Genomic DNA, 13,862 nt, shown 5'->3' with positions numbered 1-13,862 from the left:
TGTGAAGGCTAAGTCATGAAAAATCAAATGTACTTCGAAGAAGACAGGTAAATTCTCAAACTTTTTCATTTCACTCAAAAAGGAAAGTAAAAACCAGTTACATTTTTCACATTAACCATAATGGCCAGACATTTCAGCTTCTCACATTTGTTTCGCTCTCTTAATTAGATTTTTATGGAAATCATTCACTGAATTAATGCTGTCAAAAGTGAACCAACTAACTTCTACTAGGACAGAATTTCGAAAATGCCGGAAAATAGCTTAAAGTCATCAGAAACAAATGGGGTAGTCTTTAATTGAAGAGTGTCACGACCTCTGAGGCTTTAAAATGTCGAATTTTAAAAAATTGACTTCCAAAAATATTTCATTTAATTGCAAATCAAATGCAGAAAATTTCGTGTCAATCGGTTAATTGATTCTTTCAAAATAAAAGAAAGAAGTAATGATGAATAACAGAGTGTAAAAGTTATTCAAGAAACAAACTTTAAACGTGTTCTTCTGAGATCAAATTTCTGAAGCAGCCTACCCGTAAGATTGAAAAAAAAAATGATGATGCCCAAAAAATATTCTGAAAATTTGTAGAAATGTTTATTCGCCAGTGACATGAAGCATATATGTGTCAGTGACATGAATCTGCCATTTAGCAATTGCCAATGGGAAGTATTTTCAATTATTTGTTGAATTCAGATTTTTGAAATTTATACTTTTTTTTCAAACTTATAAAGTTCATAAAATTCTAACGAATGATCAAATATTTTACTGACACATCTCTGTATAAATATTCTTACAAAATTTCAGAAATTTTGGTGATTTTTTTTTTTTGCAATCTTACGAACATGCTCAAGAACTGTAATCTGAGAAGAAAATCGGGTTCAAAAAGTTTTACTTGTATACAATTTATACACTATAATTCATTTGGTTTTTTTATTGGATTTTAGATCATCATTTGATCATTTTTGTCCCACCACGGTTATTTTCTGCACACGAAGGCTAATTAGACCGGGACCTTCAATTTATTGTGATTCCGAACGGCAGCCTTTTTTTATATTCACTGAGAGGTTGTTGCGCTAACCCCTCGATGTAGGACTCCCTGCGGTAGCAATCTTTTTCTGTAGTTATGTCGCCGTTTCCGTTGTACACCTGTGTCAGGAAAGTTTCTGACAAGGACGGAACCGGGTATAGAACTCGCGACACCTCTAAACATTCTTTAGTACTTCAGGCTAGTATCTTATCGACATGGGTTACCGCGCCCTTAGATTATAGAAGAAAAAAAATGGCCGTATTGATAACGAAACTTCTTGCATTTGATTTGCGTCAAAATAGTGAGTATTTTCCAGTCATTTCTGAAAAATCGACTTTTGGAGACATGACACACACACATCCGTTAAGTTTTAAACTTTTTATTCACTCATACAATAAAACCGCCAGATTTCTTTAGAGCTTACAGAATCCGAGAAATGCGATATTTTCCATTTCCTATTTATTCCAAGAACCAGCGATTTCCGAAGTTTCTGATAATTAAATTTTTATCGCATCAACAATTTGCTATAAAACATACTTGCATACTATCCCGAAGAAAAATGCCCTCAACTGAAATTTCAGAAGTGCGAAAATCGTAGAAATGAAGAATTTTATCAAGGAATAAAGCAACGAATTCTATAATATCGACTGTCATGTATCATTCTTGTATCCATTGCCAATTATACAATCTCCTTCAACTCTTCTTTACGTTCGTCCTTGAACTGAACTGGATATTTTGATCAGACCCGTTTATTGCCCGTGGCTCTTACTAATCATCTATCTATTTTACGAGTTTCTATTTTTATTATTTTATTATTATTCTCTTATTCATTCCCGTCATTTAATGTATATAAACATCTGTTTACTTATCGGGAAATTTATTATTTACGTATTCAGTTGTCATACAGCGGTAGAAGAATAATACTATGCGGAATCAGGATCCCGATTATCATCATTAATTATAGTACCATCAAAAAAAATTCGATAATACCTCTTACGCATCGGTTAATAACAAAATCCGCTCGATAATAAAAAGATAACACTCTCGTGTGTTGTTGTTGATGATCAATCATCTTACACGCCATTATTTTTTTATTCTTTTGTTACGTAAGTCCCAATAAAAATTCATTGATGCAATAATCATTCGTGAGAAAAATTATTTACACTAAAAATTTATTCGGTTTCTTATGCATGTATCTATGATATCAACAGAAGCTTGGGATGAGAAATTGTTATCAAAGGGGAAAAGAAAAAGTGTCTTGGATAACGATAACGACCCTTTATCGTGCTTACTTTATTTTATTATTATTTTTTTAATATTGTTGTGAAAAAAAAACTACTTAAAAAAAGATGGTATACGTATAAATAGGACAATGGACTCATGAGACAGGTTTGAGAGAGGAGAAAGACGCGCGCGCGTTTTCAAGACTAGAAGATCCCTTTGTTAGGGATAGAAATGATTGAAAGAGGGATTTTTAGGGAAATGTTGGGGAAAAACGAACAGAAACGCAGACAACGACCGTCTCCGAGGCGGAACTCATCATTTGAGCGCTACTTACGCACCAGTCTAGTTGATGCCCCTTTGTTGTCTGCGCCCGTGCTTTTTCGAATTCTGTGTTTACAATCAGAACTGATGGAGGGTTATGGCTACTAACGTTGGATCATCCCCTAAAATTCAAGGCAAGGTATTGTTTACTGGTAGTCTTCAGTCTCAAATCCAACAAGCTTACGAATCGTCTCAAGTTCTCGCTAAAATACCTCTCAAATATTTTGCTTTACCGGTAACGTGCATATCTTTGTTGATTTTCTTCTTACTGGTGGACTTGGGTTATATAATAAGAAACTTGATACAGTTCGTGCTTCCGTTGGTTGGTGTGTCAAGCGTGCATTTCTGGTACGTGCTCGGTAATAGAAGGAACTTGAACGTTGCACACTTACACCCATTGTTTTGCAGTAGTATCTTCGGAGAGTTGCTGGGATGGATGACCAGCGGGTATGTGTTCGGTGGTGTGATCCACTGGTCCACCGTGATCCTCGGTGGGGCACTCGCCGGTATGACTTCCCGCGAGTCGGCCAAGTTATCTATGTTATTCGTTGGCAGTCGGTTGTTAATGATCGCGTGCCTGCCGTGGATAAATTGCGGCCTCCGGAGCATCCTATGCTATACGAGCGCCGTGTCTGGCGTCGTCGGGGCTAAATACGTCGAGGAGACTCTTGGTAAAGTCATGGTAACTGAAGGGAGATTAACTCGGAGACGTCGGACGTCGAATTGCAGCGGCTGTTCCTTGCATTTTCTCTGCAAGACCAGGAGGACATCCCTACCCGCACTTGGAGGATCTCATAAGACTGCTCACCATGTTCATGCTAACCATCAGGTAAGTTCTTTTGCTTTTTAACAGACAAATAAATGCGAATTCACATGCTACCACTGGAGCTTATAATAGGGTTTCTTAACCAAGGGTCCACAGATCTCTTTTGAAAGATTCCAGGGGTCCGTGAGTTTGGATGAGAAAATAATTTACCCATTGTCTTTACGTTGCTATATACTGAATATTATTTTGTAAAGGGGATCCGTGGTATACATTTTATTGGTACAGGGGTCCGCGGAACACAAATGTTTAAGGACCCCTTGCCAGCTGGCCTATATGAAGAAAATATTGGGAAGCGGGAGACAAAACTGGAACTGATATGCTTGTCAAATAAATTAAAATAATTAACATATGAACTAGTTGAGATTATTAGTCCTTTCAAACCATTTTTGTTATCCCTTTTAGAGAACAGAATTAAGATTATGTGATAGATATATTTTGTTTTGGCAATTACATCAGGCGAGGTAGATTCATGAATAATAAGTGGGGGGGATCAGGCTTTTCAGAAAGTTCATATGAAGCTCCTATGTTACTGCACCTATACTGTCACAAAAGATATCTTTCCTAAAGAAAATAAACAACGTAGAATCGGGTCGATAGTAATAAAGTGTTCACAACATATCATTTAATTATGAAATCACGGTGGTGACAGACAAATAACCAGTTAAGTCATTGATGCGTCAAATACCCAAAATTTCAGAAAAAGTTACGTAAAAATTTAATTCACGCGTCCCATGGTACAGTGTTACTTGGTAAAAACCCAGTCTTTTATTCCCTCTCTGGGTTCCAAGGACTCGGGTCTTTTGCCATTTTGAGTTCTGGGGATCCAAGTTTTCCCTCCTGGGGTTTAAGAGACCCAGGTGAGATAGAATAAAATGACATCACTGATAGCATATTTTACATGCAAAGATAGTGTTTAGGATAAAAAAATGAACATTTTTTAATCACAAATTTTAATCCAAGTACATATGGTATGGTATTTACAGCGGAAGAATTGTGACCTTTTTCGTATTTTTCCGCAAGAACTATCCCAGAAAGTAAAAAAATAGTGAAATATTTCAACTAATAATAAATATTATATATATATACTTTCATACTTTTCTACAAATAAATTGAATTGATGCACATCTAATAGGTTTAGAAAACATGTCGTCAACACGATCTGGTTTTATAGTGATGGGACAATGTCTTATTGAGGAATTACTATGGTTGTTATAGACGGAAAACAAATGAAACAACAACGTCCATCATAAAACGTTCGTTCATTAGATGCAACAGTTGAAAGAACCGTAAATAAATAAATAAGAAGGAACAAAAAGGATGTTCACAATTCAACGGACAGGATGCAACGAATTTTCACTTGTATTCAAATCATGTGTAAATCACAATAACAATATGACAGTCACTAATAACACTAGCATGTCCTGGAAACTGCTCAACGGTTTTTGGGTACTTTCATGGTGCAACATAGTCCAGGCTATTTTATAAGAGATTAAAACTGGTGAGCCTCTTTGAAAAAAGGGCATCCAACAAGAGTGACAAGAGTCAGTGATTGAAAAAAAAACAATAGGTCATATATATATATATATATATATATAGGAGCCCACGAGTGAACATTTTTTCTTTTTACTGGTGGGTCCAATAGAAAGGCTGGTGAGCCAAATACGTCACTAGTTAACGTGTTAAAGAAAAAGCTTGACTTGGTCCTCGCACAACATTTTTTGTCCTCTTGTGACAGTTTACCGATGACAATATAAACGAAGCTATATATTTTTTGTGGGTATTTTCCAACGTGCCCTCACTTTTCTTTACCTGCGCAGACCTGTTATTTCTCTGCTCGCAGAATTTTCACAACTGCGTGATATGATGACAAATATACAATAAAATTAAATTTTTTCTGCGCAGAAATATTTTCAGTAGTGTGCGGCCGCGCATGCGTGAAACTCAGAGGGAACATTGGTGTTTTCTTAATATCGACAAGAGTCTAAATGATATTATCAAATAAAGTGACCCATAAAACCCCAACATACACGGGAAATGACACAAGTTGACTCTATTGGGCATTAATTTTAATTCTTGAATGGGACGTTCTATTTTGTAGAGCTGATGAATAAACTCGCGAGTATAAAATCGGAGATAAGCGTTGAGTAATCTCGTATGCTTCAGTTAGCGCACTTGTGCTCGAGTAACAGGTTGAAGATAGCTGCCCTAGACAAATCAGTGATCTTCCATTTCTACATTGAAAACAGAAAAGGAGAACAAAGACTCCCCATAGCAGTTTAAAATATCATGTAGGGTGCCTTAAAGAAAGAATATGGATCATTATTCATTTAGAGATAGTTTAGTTTTTGTGATGAAATTTCGTAGAGAGAACCCTCTTGAAGTCCTTGCATGATGTTCCGTCCAAACTTATGCCCTAGGAGTGTCATGTTCCAGGATGTGGAGACCCTGACAGTTGGTGCTAGTAAACAGAAAAGAAAAGAAATATATTATAAATTTTCATTCAATTATGTAGCCTACTTTGAAATTAATTTAGGTAAAACATAATGATTCTAAATTGACATAAAAGAATGATTTTCACAGTTACCATTCTACAGGGAGATTTATAGTAGCGCTCAAAATTCTTTTTGACAAATGCAATAATGTTTGTAGCGCCAACTCATTTACATGCACTCCCCTGACCTTGACATATTTAAAGCAGAAGAAAGATATTTATCGACACCTGTAGCTGAAATTTGTTTGTTTTGGGTTAGTGAGCTTTTATTGTGTAATTTTTGTTTTTGGATGGATCGAAAGTGTTTTTACAAATGTAGTTTAATCAAATATGGAAGTAATTAATTCTTATTTAATATGAACTTATATTAGGATTATGCAGAGCACATAATGGAAACTCTAAAACATAAAAGAAATATTCTGCGGATTTTTTTGGGAAAACGTAATTAAAGCTTTAAGTAAGGGATGACGTCAAACACAAGTGCCAAGAAATTTTTGTATTTCAAGGCAGTTCGCGTAATTTTTATAAACATCTTTGATAATCTCGGGAACCTGCAAAAAGTAATTTTCTTACAAAATTAAACATTATTGAACCGAACATTATTAAAACCACAATGAATTAAAACAAAGAAAACAACAGATAGGATCGATAGAACAATCAAAATGTAAGTTTAGAGAAATCTTCGAAAAGTCCACTAGGCCAAAAACCTGATGAATTCAATTCGAAACACGGACTGAATGCGAGTTTATCACTTGAAAAATGTTGGCTGAACGTTATGGGCTTGTTTGCTTTTCTTCCAAGTGGAAAAAAGATATCGTTATTTCTTAATTACAGAAGGGCAAGGGAGAGGGAGAATTATATGTCAATCTTCCTATTGACAAGAAACAATCCAAGATGCAAATAGATAATATTTAATATACATATGAGGTACTACAGGATCTTATATAGGTAGTTATAAGGAAAGTATTATAGACTTTTAGTGCTAAACACGAAGGCGAAAAGATAGGGAGGCTTTTCGGCTAAAGGTGTCGGGGTCCTCTTTAACCTTCTGAAAAAAGCACAAGGGACAGATTCTGTTTCAAAAATATATTTCATAATCTCATGCCATCCTTATCGACATCAAACATGCCGCTATTATTGATATTCTACAAGACAATAACCGTAAATATTGCTCAAAAGTTGTTAGGCATTACTTGAAAGGCAACAAAATGAGTGTTTTATGGGTGGTGAAGTCAGAGCCATAACTTCAGTACCACCAAGCATTTAAAGTATGTACTGAGTTCAATAGACTAGTCAAAGCCACGAATTATCTGAATTTGATGGCCTTTTAAATTGTGTGAAAAAAAGAATGGGTAAAAATATCCACTCACCATGGAGCAAGCACACTGAGTCCGTGACAAGTAGTTTTACAATCCAAGGTTTTCCAACAAAGAGTTGACTTATTGTACTTTATTGTAATACCCGTGACATGACTGGATTTGACTATTTATTAGTTGTCTGCTTTCTTGTTTGTTGTGTCAAAAGACTTTTCACCCACCATAAAAGTGATAATTTTTTTTCTAATTTTATAAAGTGTAGATTTTTAGGTCATAATAGTTTGTTACGAGGTTGAATGTTTGTGTTTTATAAGAGAGATTTAATTAAAAAAATTGAAATGAAATGCGAAATTTTTACACAAATTTATTGTTGTCAAAAAACTTTTGAGCGCTATTGTAATTATTTGTCCGTAGGACTAACTCTGCAACCCTTGACTTCAGAACTATACTTCCAATCACAAAAAGTTTTCAAATGACATGCAGTTTCTTTAAATGACGTAATTTTTTTCAGGGATCGTACACATAAAAAATAAAAACATTAACTTCTTATAACTTCCCCGTATGCTGAAAAACCCAATTAGAAAGTTGTTTCCCTGTCGCTCTCTTGAGGCCAACAAAAAAATTTCACGTTTCTAATTGCAATATTCGCTGGCATATTTTTCAATTCAAAAAATGGAGAAAAGTTGGGGGGAAAACTGCACAAATGAGGGAAAAAACAGTTTTCGTTAGTTAATTCTGTTTTTTTTCTTCAAATTTTCTAAACTTTTTCAATTCAAATATCTCAGCGAATATTGCATTTAGAAACATGGACTTTTTGTTGGCCTCAGGAGACAGGACAACAACTTCCTGATTGGGGGTTTTAGCACACGGGGACTGTATAAAAAGTTAATGTTTTTATTTTTTTTTTATGTGTACGTTCCCTCAAAAAAAATACGCCACGCAAAGAAACTGCATGCCATTTGAAAAACTTTTGTAATCGGAAGCATACTTCTAAAGTCAGTCAATCGCCCTGAGTGCCATAAGATAATTTGAGGAGGGCCGCGAGATATTTCCGGAAAAAATAATATTGGAAATGGCACCAAGGGGCTGGTATTAAAACCAGTGTATCACGACATATTATGATGTAAAGTACCTTGAGATCGAGCAGGACGAAGACCATCATTGCGTGGGCTCGCTGGAACAGTGGGCACCACTAGCGAACCAAAAGCACACTGAGGTTCCTATAATATTTGTATCTGACAATTTTCGATGTGAGTATGTGAATTAGTAGGCTGGTACTTGCAGCCGTGTATTAGGGCTCCCGGAGCATAACTTTGCCTGAGGGCTCATGATGGTGTTGAGTCGAATCTACACTGCTGGCCACCGTAAATGCAACACCCTGAAGGAAGCATGCAAATAATATGAAATTTACAACATGCATTAGCGGAGGTGAGATATGCAAATGATTAGAATTTCAGCGCAGACGCACATCACGCGCGCCTGTGGCGCCACTTCAAAGCGCTATTTAAGGCTTGGAGATTTCGACGATTTGAAGTACGGCAATTGTGTTTTTCTTGTGGTTTTTTCAAAAAACCGATCAATTATGCCTCGTAGAAAACAGCGACCATCTTTTGATCAAGTATCCGAGTTCGACAGAGGAAGGATAGTGGATTATCTTTCAGGGAAATCGGTAGTCGTGTTGGACGAAACCAAACAACTGTAATGCGGATATGTGATCGTTGGATGCAGGAGGGTACGACGGACCGACGTGTTCGATCGCATCCACCTCAGTGCACCACTTCACGTGATGACAGGCGTATTGTGCGTATGGCAGTGACGGATCGCTCAGCCACATCACGAACCATGGCACAGCACATTTAGTCTGTACCGCATCATCCAGTGTCTGCGCGTACCATTCGACGCCGTTTACAGCAGAGTGGTCTGTCCGCTAGACGTCCATTGCTTCGTCTACCCTTGACGCAGAACCACAGACGTCTCCGCCGCCAATGGTGCGATGAAAGAAGGATGTGGACGGCACAATGGAATGAAATTGTCTTTACTGACGAGTCACGCTTCTGTCTGCGATCATCACCACGATGGTCGGATTCGAGTCTGGAGACACCGTGGAGAGAGGATGCTGAACAGCTGCGTTATGCACCGCCACACTGGTCCTGCACCGGGTATTATGGTATGGGGCAGTATTTGATATCACTCTCGCACTCCTCTAGTACGCATTGCCGGTACTTTAAAAAGCCAGCGCTACATCTCCGTGGTGTTGGAGCCAGTTGTCCTTCCTTACCTTCAGGGTTTGCCCACAGCCATATTTCAACAGGATAACGCGCGACCACACGTGGCACGCATTGTCCAAAGGTTCTTCGTCAATCGCCAGATTGATTGCTTCCCTGGCCAGCTCGCTCTCCGGATCCTTCGCCGATAGAAAACATGTGGTCCATGGTTGCTCAACGATTGACCCAGATTACATCCCCAGCTGCCACACCAGATAAACTTTGGCAACGCGTGAAAGCTGCTTGGTCTGCTGTACCCCAAGAACACATCCAAAGTCTCTTTGAATCAATGCCGAGGCGTGTGGCAGCGGTGATCTCCAACAATGGCGGCTACTCTGGCTACTGATTTTGGCAGGAACCACACTTCACAGAAGTCTATAAATTTAATCATTTGATGCTTGGTCAACATGTTATCTACAAAATAAATATTGTTGCGATATCTCTTGTCTTTCTTGGTGTTGTAATTTGGGTGGCCAGCAGTGTAATGACTGAGCCGCAAAATATTTAAAATTCTGATTTCAATCCCACGGGTGCTATGAACGAAGAAAGTTTGGGAATTTCAGATATGGTCGATACCTATGTGCATGAACGTCAGCAGATGAATCATGAAATTGATACTAAAACGCATCCATTACCCAGTAGTGATTGAAAGAACAAAAATCAAATCCATCTCCATCAAAAGTTAGTATCGTACAAAACTGCGTCCAGAAATATTATATGCGAAGTTTTCAATGGAGCTTGAAGAATCTAAATCAAAAACATTTGACATATTGATTCAAGAAACAGTCATAGTTTTTCATTTTTCTTGAGATTCGTCCGTCTCATGTATGCATTGTTTGCTAAGAACGTCTTGCTTGGACAGATATAAGAAAAAGAAAATTACTTTGGTAATTGCGAATCTACAATCTACGTCCCAAATCTACAACCATTAACAATAGATTCATTTTTCACAATGGAAGAACAATTTCGGGAAATACAATCGTCTGGGATGGAAATTTTCATATTATTTTCTTATCCATCATTTTTCATGTGAATGACGCTAAAAAAATGACAAACCAAATAGTATTCAAAGTATTTTCAATGGAAATAATTTTTGATGAAAGACCATTCTTGGGATGAATATACGGGGCGAACAAACTATAAACATGTCTTAATCCGTCAGAGAGATGACGCTTTTTGTTAATATACGTATGTTATATAAAATGAAGAGACATGATAATTAATGTTTCATCTTTATCATCTGTCACGAATGAATGAATCATTTTTATAGAAAAAATATTTTATGAGTTATTATATATATATAGCCTATATATCCTCGTTGAGAGGCTATGCCATCTGAGAGTCATGGGTTATGCGTGGAAAAATTACCTTTCGGATACGTCTTTTTAATATTATAAAATTACATTTCGGATGAATTTTGAGATGAGTCAATTGAATCAATGGTTCCCCGAGTTTTGACGGATGAGTGGTCATATATACAATTTTATTTGCTGTTGTAGCATGATATGAAAGTGTTTGATTGATTCTTCAGCGCGCGTACAAGATGTTTCAGAAATATAGAGTGCTTTGGGTAATATGGAATACCACTATTATTTTTCGATTATTCCACAATCTGAAACATGGTGGAAACCTGAAACCTGTATTTCTATAACATTTGGTTTCTTGTCTTTGCATTGACAAGTATATCGCATTTAAAAATAAATATTATAACTATGAAAAAAAGCATTTTAAAAAATCATTTTCGTGGGGTAATGTGGAATAGTCTTTTCATTTTGAAGAGATATTCTCTCTCTAGCCCAGACATTATCCGACATGCCATCTCTGAAAAAATAGCGTTCTATCTAACCGGAGAGAATCGCAAGCTAAAAATTAACACAACACAATAAAATAAAACACTTGTGATATACATTGTGATTAGTTTCAAATCAATAGAACTGTTCCAATAATTAATAAACACCTTTGTAACTTGCTTGAGTAAATTTCAGGAAGTGGGAAAAAAAATGTTCTTCTATAGCAGCCATGGTGATAGTAACAACCAAGCGACACTGACTCTATAGCATCATATGGGGCCATTTTCAAGTACTTTATCACTGTTTCATTTGGTCCATACCTGAAAGCGGAGAAAACCTGGCATTTGATATTACCTGACTATTCCATAATACCGGAATATACAGGCATCCCTCGTTTTACGTGATTAATTGGTTCCGCAAAATAGTCGCGTACGTAAATAGTCGTGTACATAGGTCTTGGTGCACCTTAATCCCTAGAATGTTTCAATTTTTGTTACTTTTTGAATAAATGCATTTTACCTTTCCCGGGAAAAAATAGAAACTATGATTACATCAAGGGGGAAGGAAAAAAGATATGTCTATTTATAGGCTATTATTATTATTTTATGTTTAGATTCCAGATTGGTTTACGTGATGTTATATGTAAACTTTATAGGACCTGCAGATATACATGTAGGTACACAGACTCTAGTGGGACATCTGGGAACGTCTATGAATGACTGAACGACTATTCATCACAGAAACAGTTTTCTTGTGACAAACTAGACAAATGCAAGCAGAAGAAAAAGAAGTTGAGTAAAAAAAAAGTTTTTGTTCGGACGTTGTAAAATCTCAAATCGGCACGCACACCCAGCACAACAATAGCAGAATAAGTTTTCTTATAGCTTCCATACAACTTTCGACGAAATATTGCGTTAAAAACATTGGCGTGGTTGACCGTCTTGGAACTGTGCAAGTACATCTGAAGTTCTTCGTATGTGTATTTCTCCAAGCACGATAATCTGGCAGCCATTTTCTAAAAGGTTGGAGTTAGTTCCGTGGGAAAAATTATATATATATTGCATGCTATTTCCAAGTAATTTTAATATAAGCTTCCTTGCATGATTAGCGCCGCATTTTACGTCGCCTTTCATTACTTAAAAGAATGTCCATAATAATAATATGCTTACGTTTGTGATTTCCTATCGTTGGCGTTTGGCTGATAAGTCAGTAAGCGTATGCATAAGCCGATTAACTATTGAAAACTTGTGAGGAATTAGATTAAGAAAATCAGCGCGTGTGCTCCTCTTTCCATACATTAATATTTAGAAGCAAGGTAGAAAAACATTATTTTAGCGTTTTTCAAGTCACAACAATACTTTTCCGAAGAGGTTGTCGACGTTAATTCGTTATTATAATTTGTTTATTTCAACTAAATAGCCATAAAATATAAAACAAGATTATTTCATTTTTAGAAAAATTCTCGTTCATATTTGGGGGGGAGCACACTTATATATTCCATATAAACGGTTTATTTACATTCAATTAACAGTTTTATGAGAAACGTTAGAAACTCAATTCAAAATCTTTTCTATTAGTAAATGCCTATCTGTACAAAAATTCTGGACTCATTTTACTGCTGTATTATTTCTTGTTCGTTCTGTTAAACTTCAATAACTTGGTAACACCTATATCCTAGCTATGAAATGCCCTCTAAGTCCTGAATATTTGAATTGTGTTTTTTTTTTGGATTCTGTAGTAAGTTATTCTCTTTTGCACTTGAATTTTTTAACATGAGCAGGAATGGAGGAGGCTGCCGTCAAATATTGTTTCAAAACAAGAAGTATTCTGATTTAAAACTTGACAACCAGTCTCAGTTTTGGTTCAATTTGGCTCGAATTGTTTTCACTTTGTTGGAATCGGCGAATTTTATTTGGTACGATTTTGTTTTGAAGGCGGTGCTAATTTAAGCAGTTTTTTGTTGCCAATTTATTAGATGTCCCGTTTCGATCATAATAAGATATGGTCAGCCATGGATACTGTACATCCACTAACTTTACCGTAGACCACTTTCATCAATTCCGTTTTTCAAATTTATTCTGATTTCTTCGTCCAAATTACATATCCCGTTTCGAAACAAATTTGAATATTTGCTTTTTCTTTTGCTGCTGCTAACATAAAATTGACGAGACAAATAATCAAAGAAGAACTAAGCAGCAAAAATTTATTACGTAATGCAAATATTAGGAGAGGGCTTACGTCACATTTCGAAAGCATCTAGTGCAATCGGTGTTTAACAGATGGCGCAACAAACAAGGTAACAAACAAATTTAGTCTGGGAACTTCATATACAGAATGTATATGTTTTCAAATTATTTACGCGTCCGAATTGAATTCAATTGATATAGCTGAATGTACTATTAACACATGTTGATATTTATTTTTCATTGCGTTTTGGTCATAAAAACTATCAATACACGTAGAATAAGAATAAATTCTTTAATATTCAGTGCCGGGAATTCAGCGTTAAGTACTTGCCAAAACTTATACAAATTCCTCAGAGGCGCTTTAATTACTAAAGACCAATTTCTAAAACTTCATAATCATCTAAGTCCATTCTTTCTTCATTA

At 36.2% G+C, this 13,862-nt stretch overlaps 1 protein-coding gene across 4 annotated transcripts in view; it reads left to right on the top strand.

Annotated features, from left to right (window-relative positions):
* The first annotated feature begins 2,586 nt into the window (after positions 1-2,586).
* LOC149072163 (cGMP-inhibited 3',5'-cyclic phosphodiesterase 3A-like) overlaps positions 2,587-13,862 on the top strand; it is a 360,046-nt gene continuing 348,770 nt past the window's right edge. For all 4 annotated transcript variants that reach the window (XM_089246824.1, XM_089246826.1, XM_089246827.1 and 1 more), the window contains exon 1: positions 2,587-3,395. In XM_089246824.1, coding sequence (XP_089102950.1) covers positions 2,664-3,395 — 732 coding nt within the window. In that variant the 5' untranslated portion in view covers positions 2,587-2,663. The remainder of the gene's footprint in view (positions 3,396-13,862) is intronic.

The sequence above is a fragment of the Pholcus phalangioides genome, unplaced genomic scaffold (genome assembly GCF_987345545.1).
Source record: "Pholcus phalangioides strain wild (caught in Gottingen) unplaced genomic scaffold, Ppha-v1.0 ptg000017l_1, whole genome shotgun sequence".
Taxonomy (NCBI): Eukaryota; Metazoa; Arthropoda; class Arachnida; order Araneae; family Pholcidae; genus Pholcus; species Pholcus phalangioides.
Note: the sequence above shows the minus strand (reverse complement) of the source record. Positions and strands in the feature narration are given on the sequence as shown.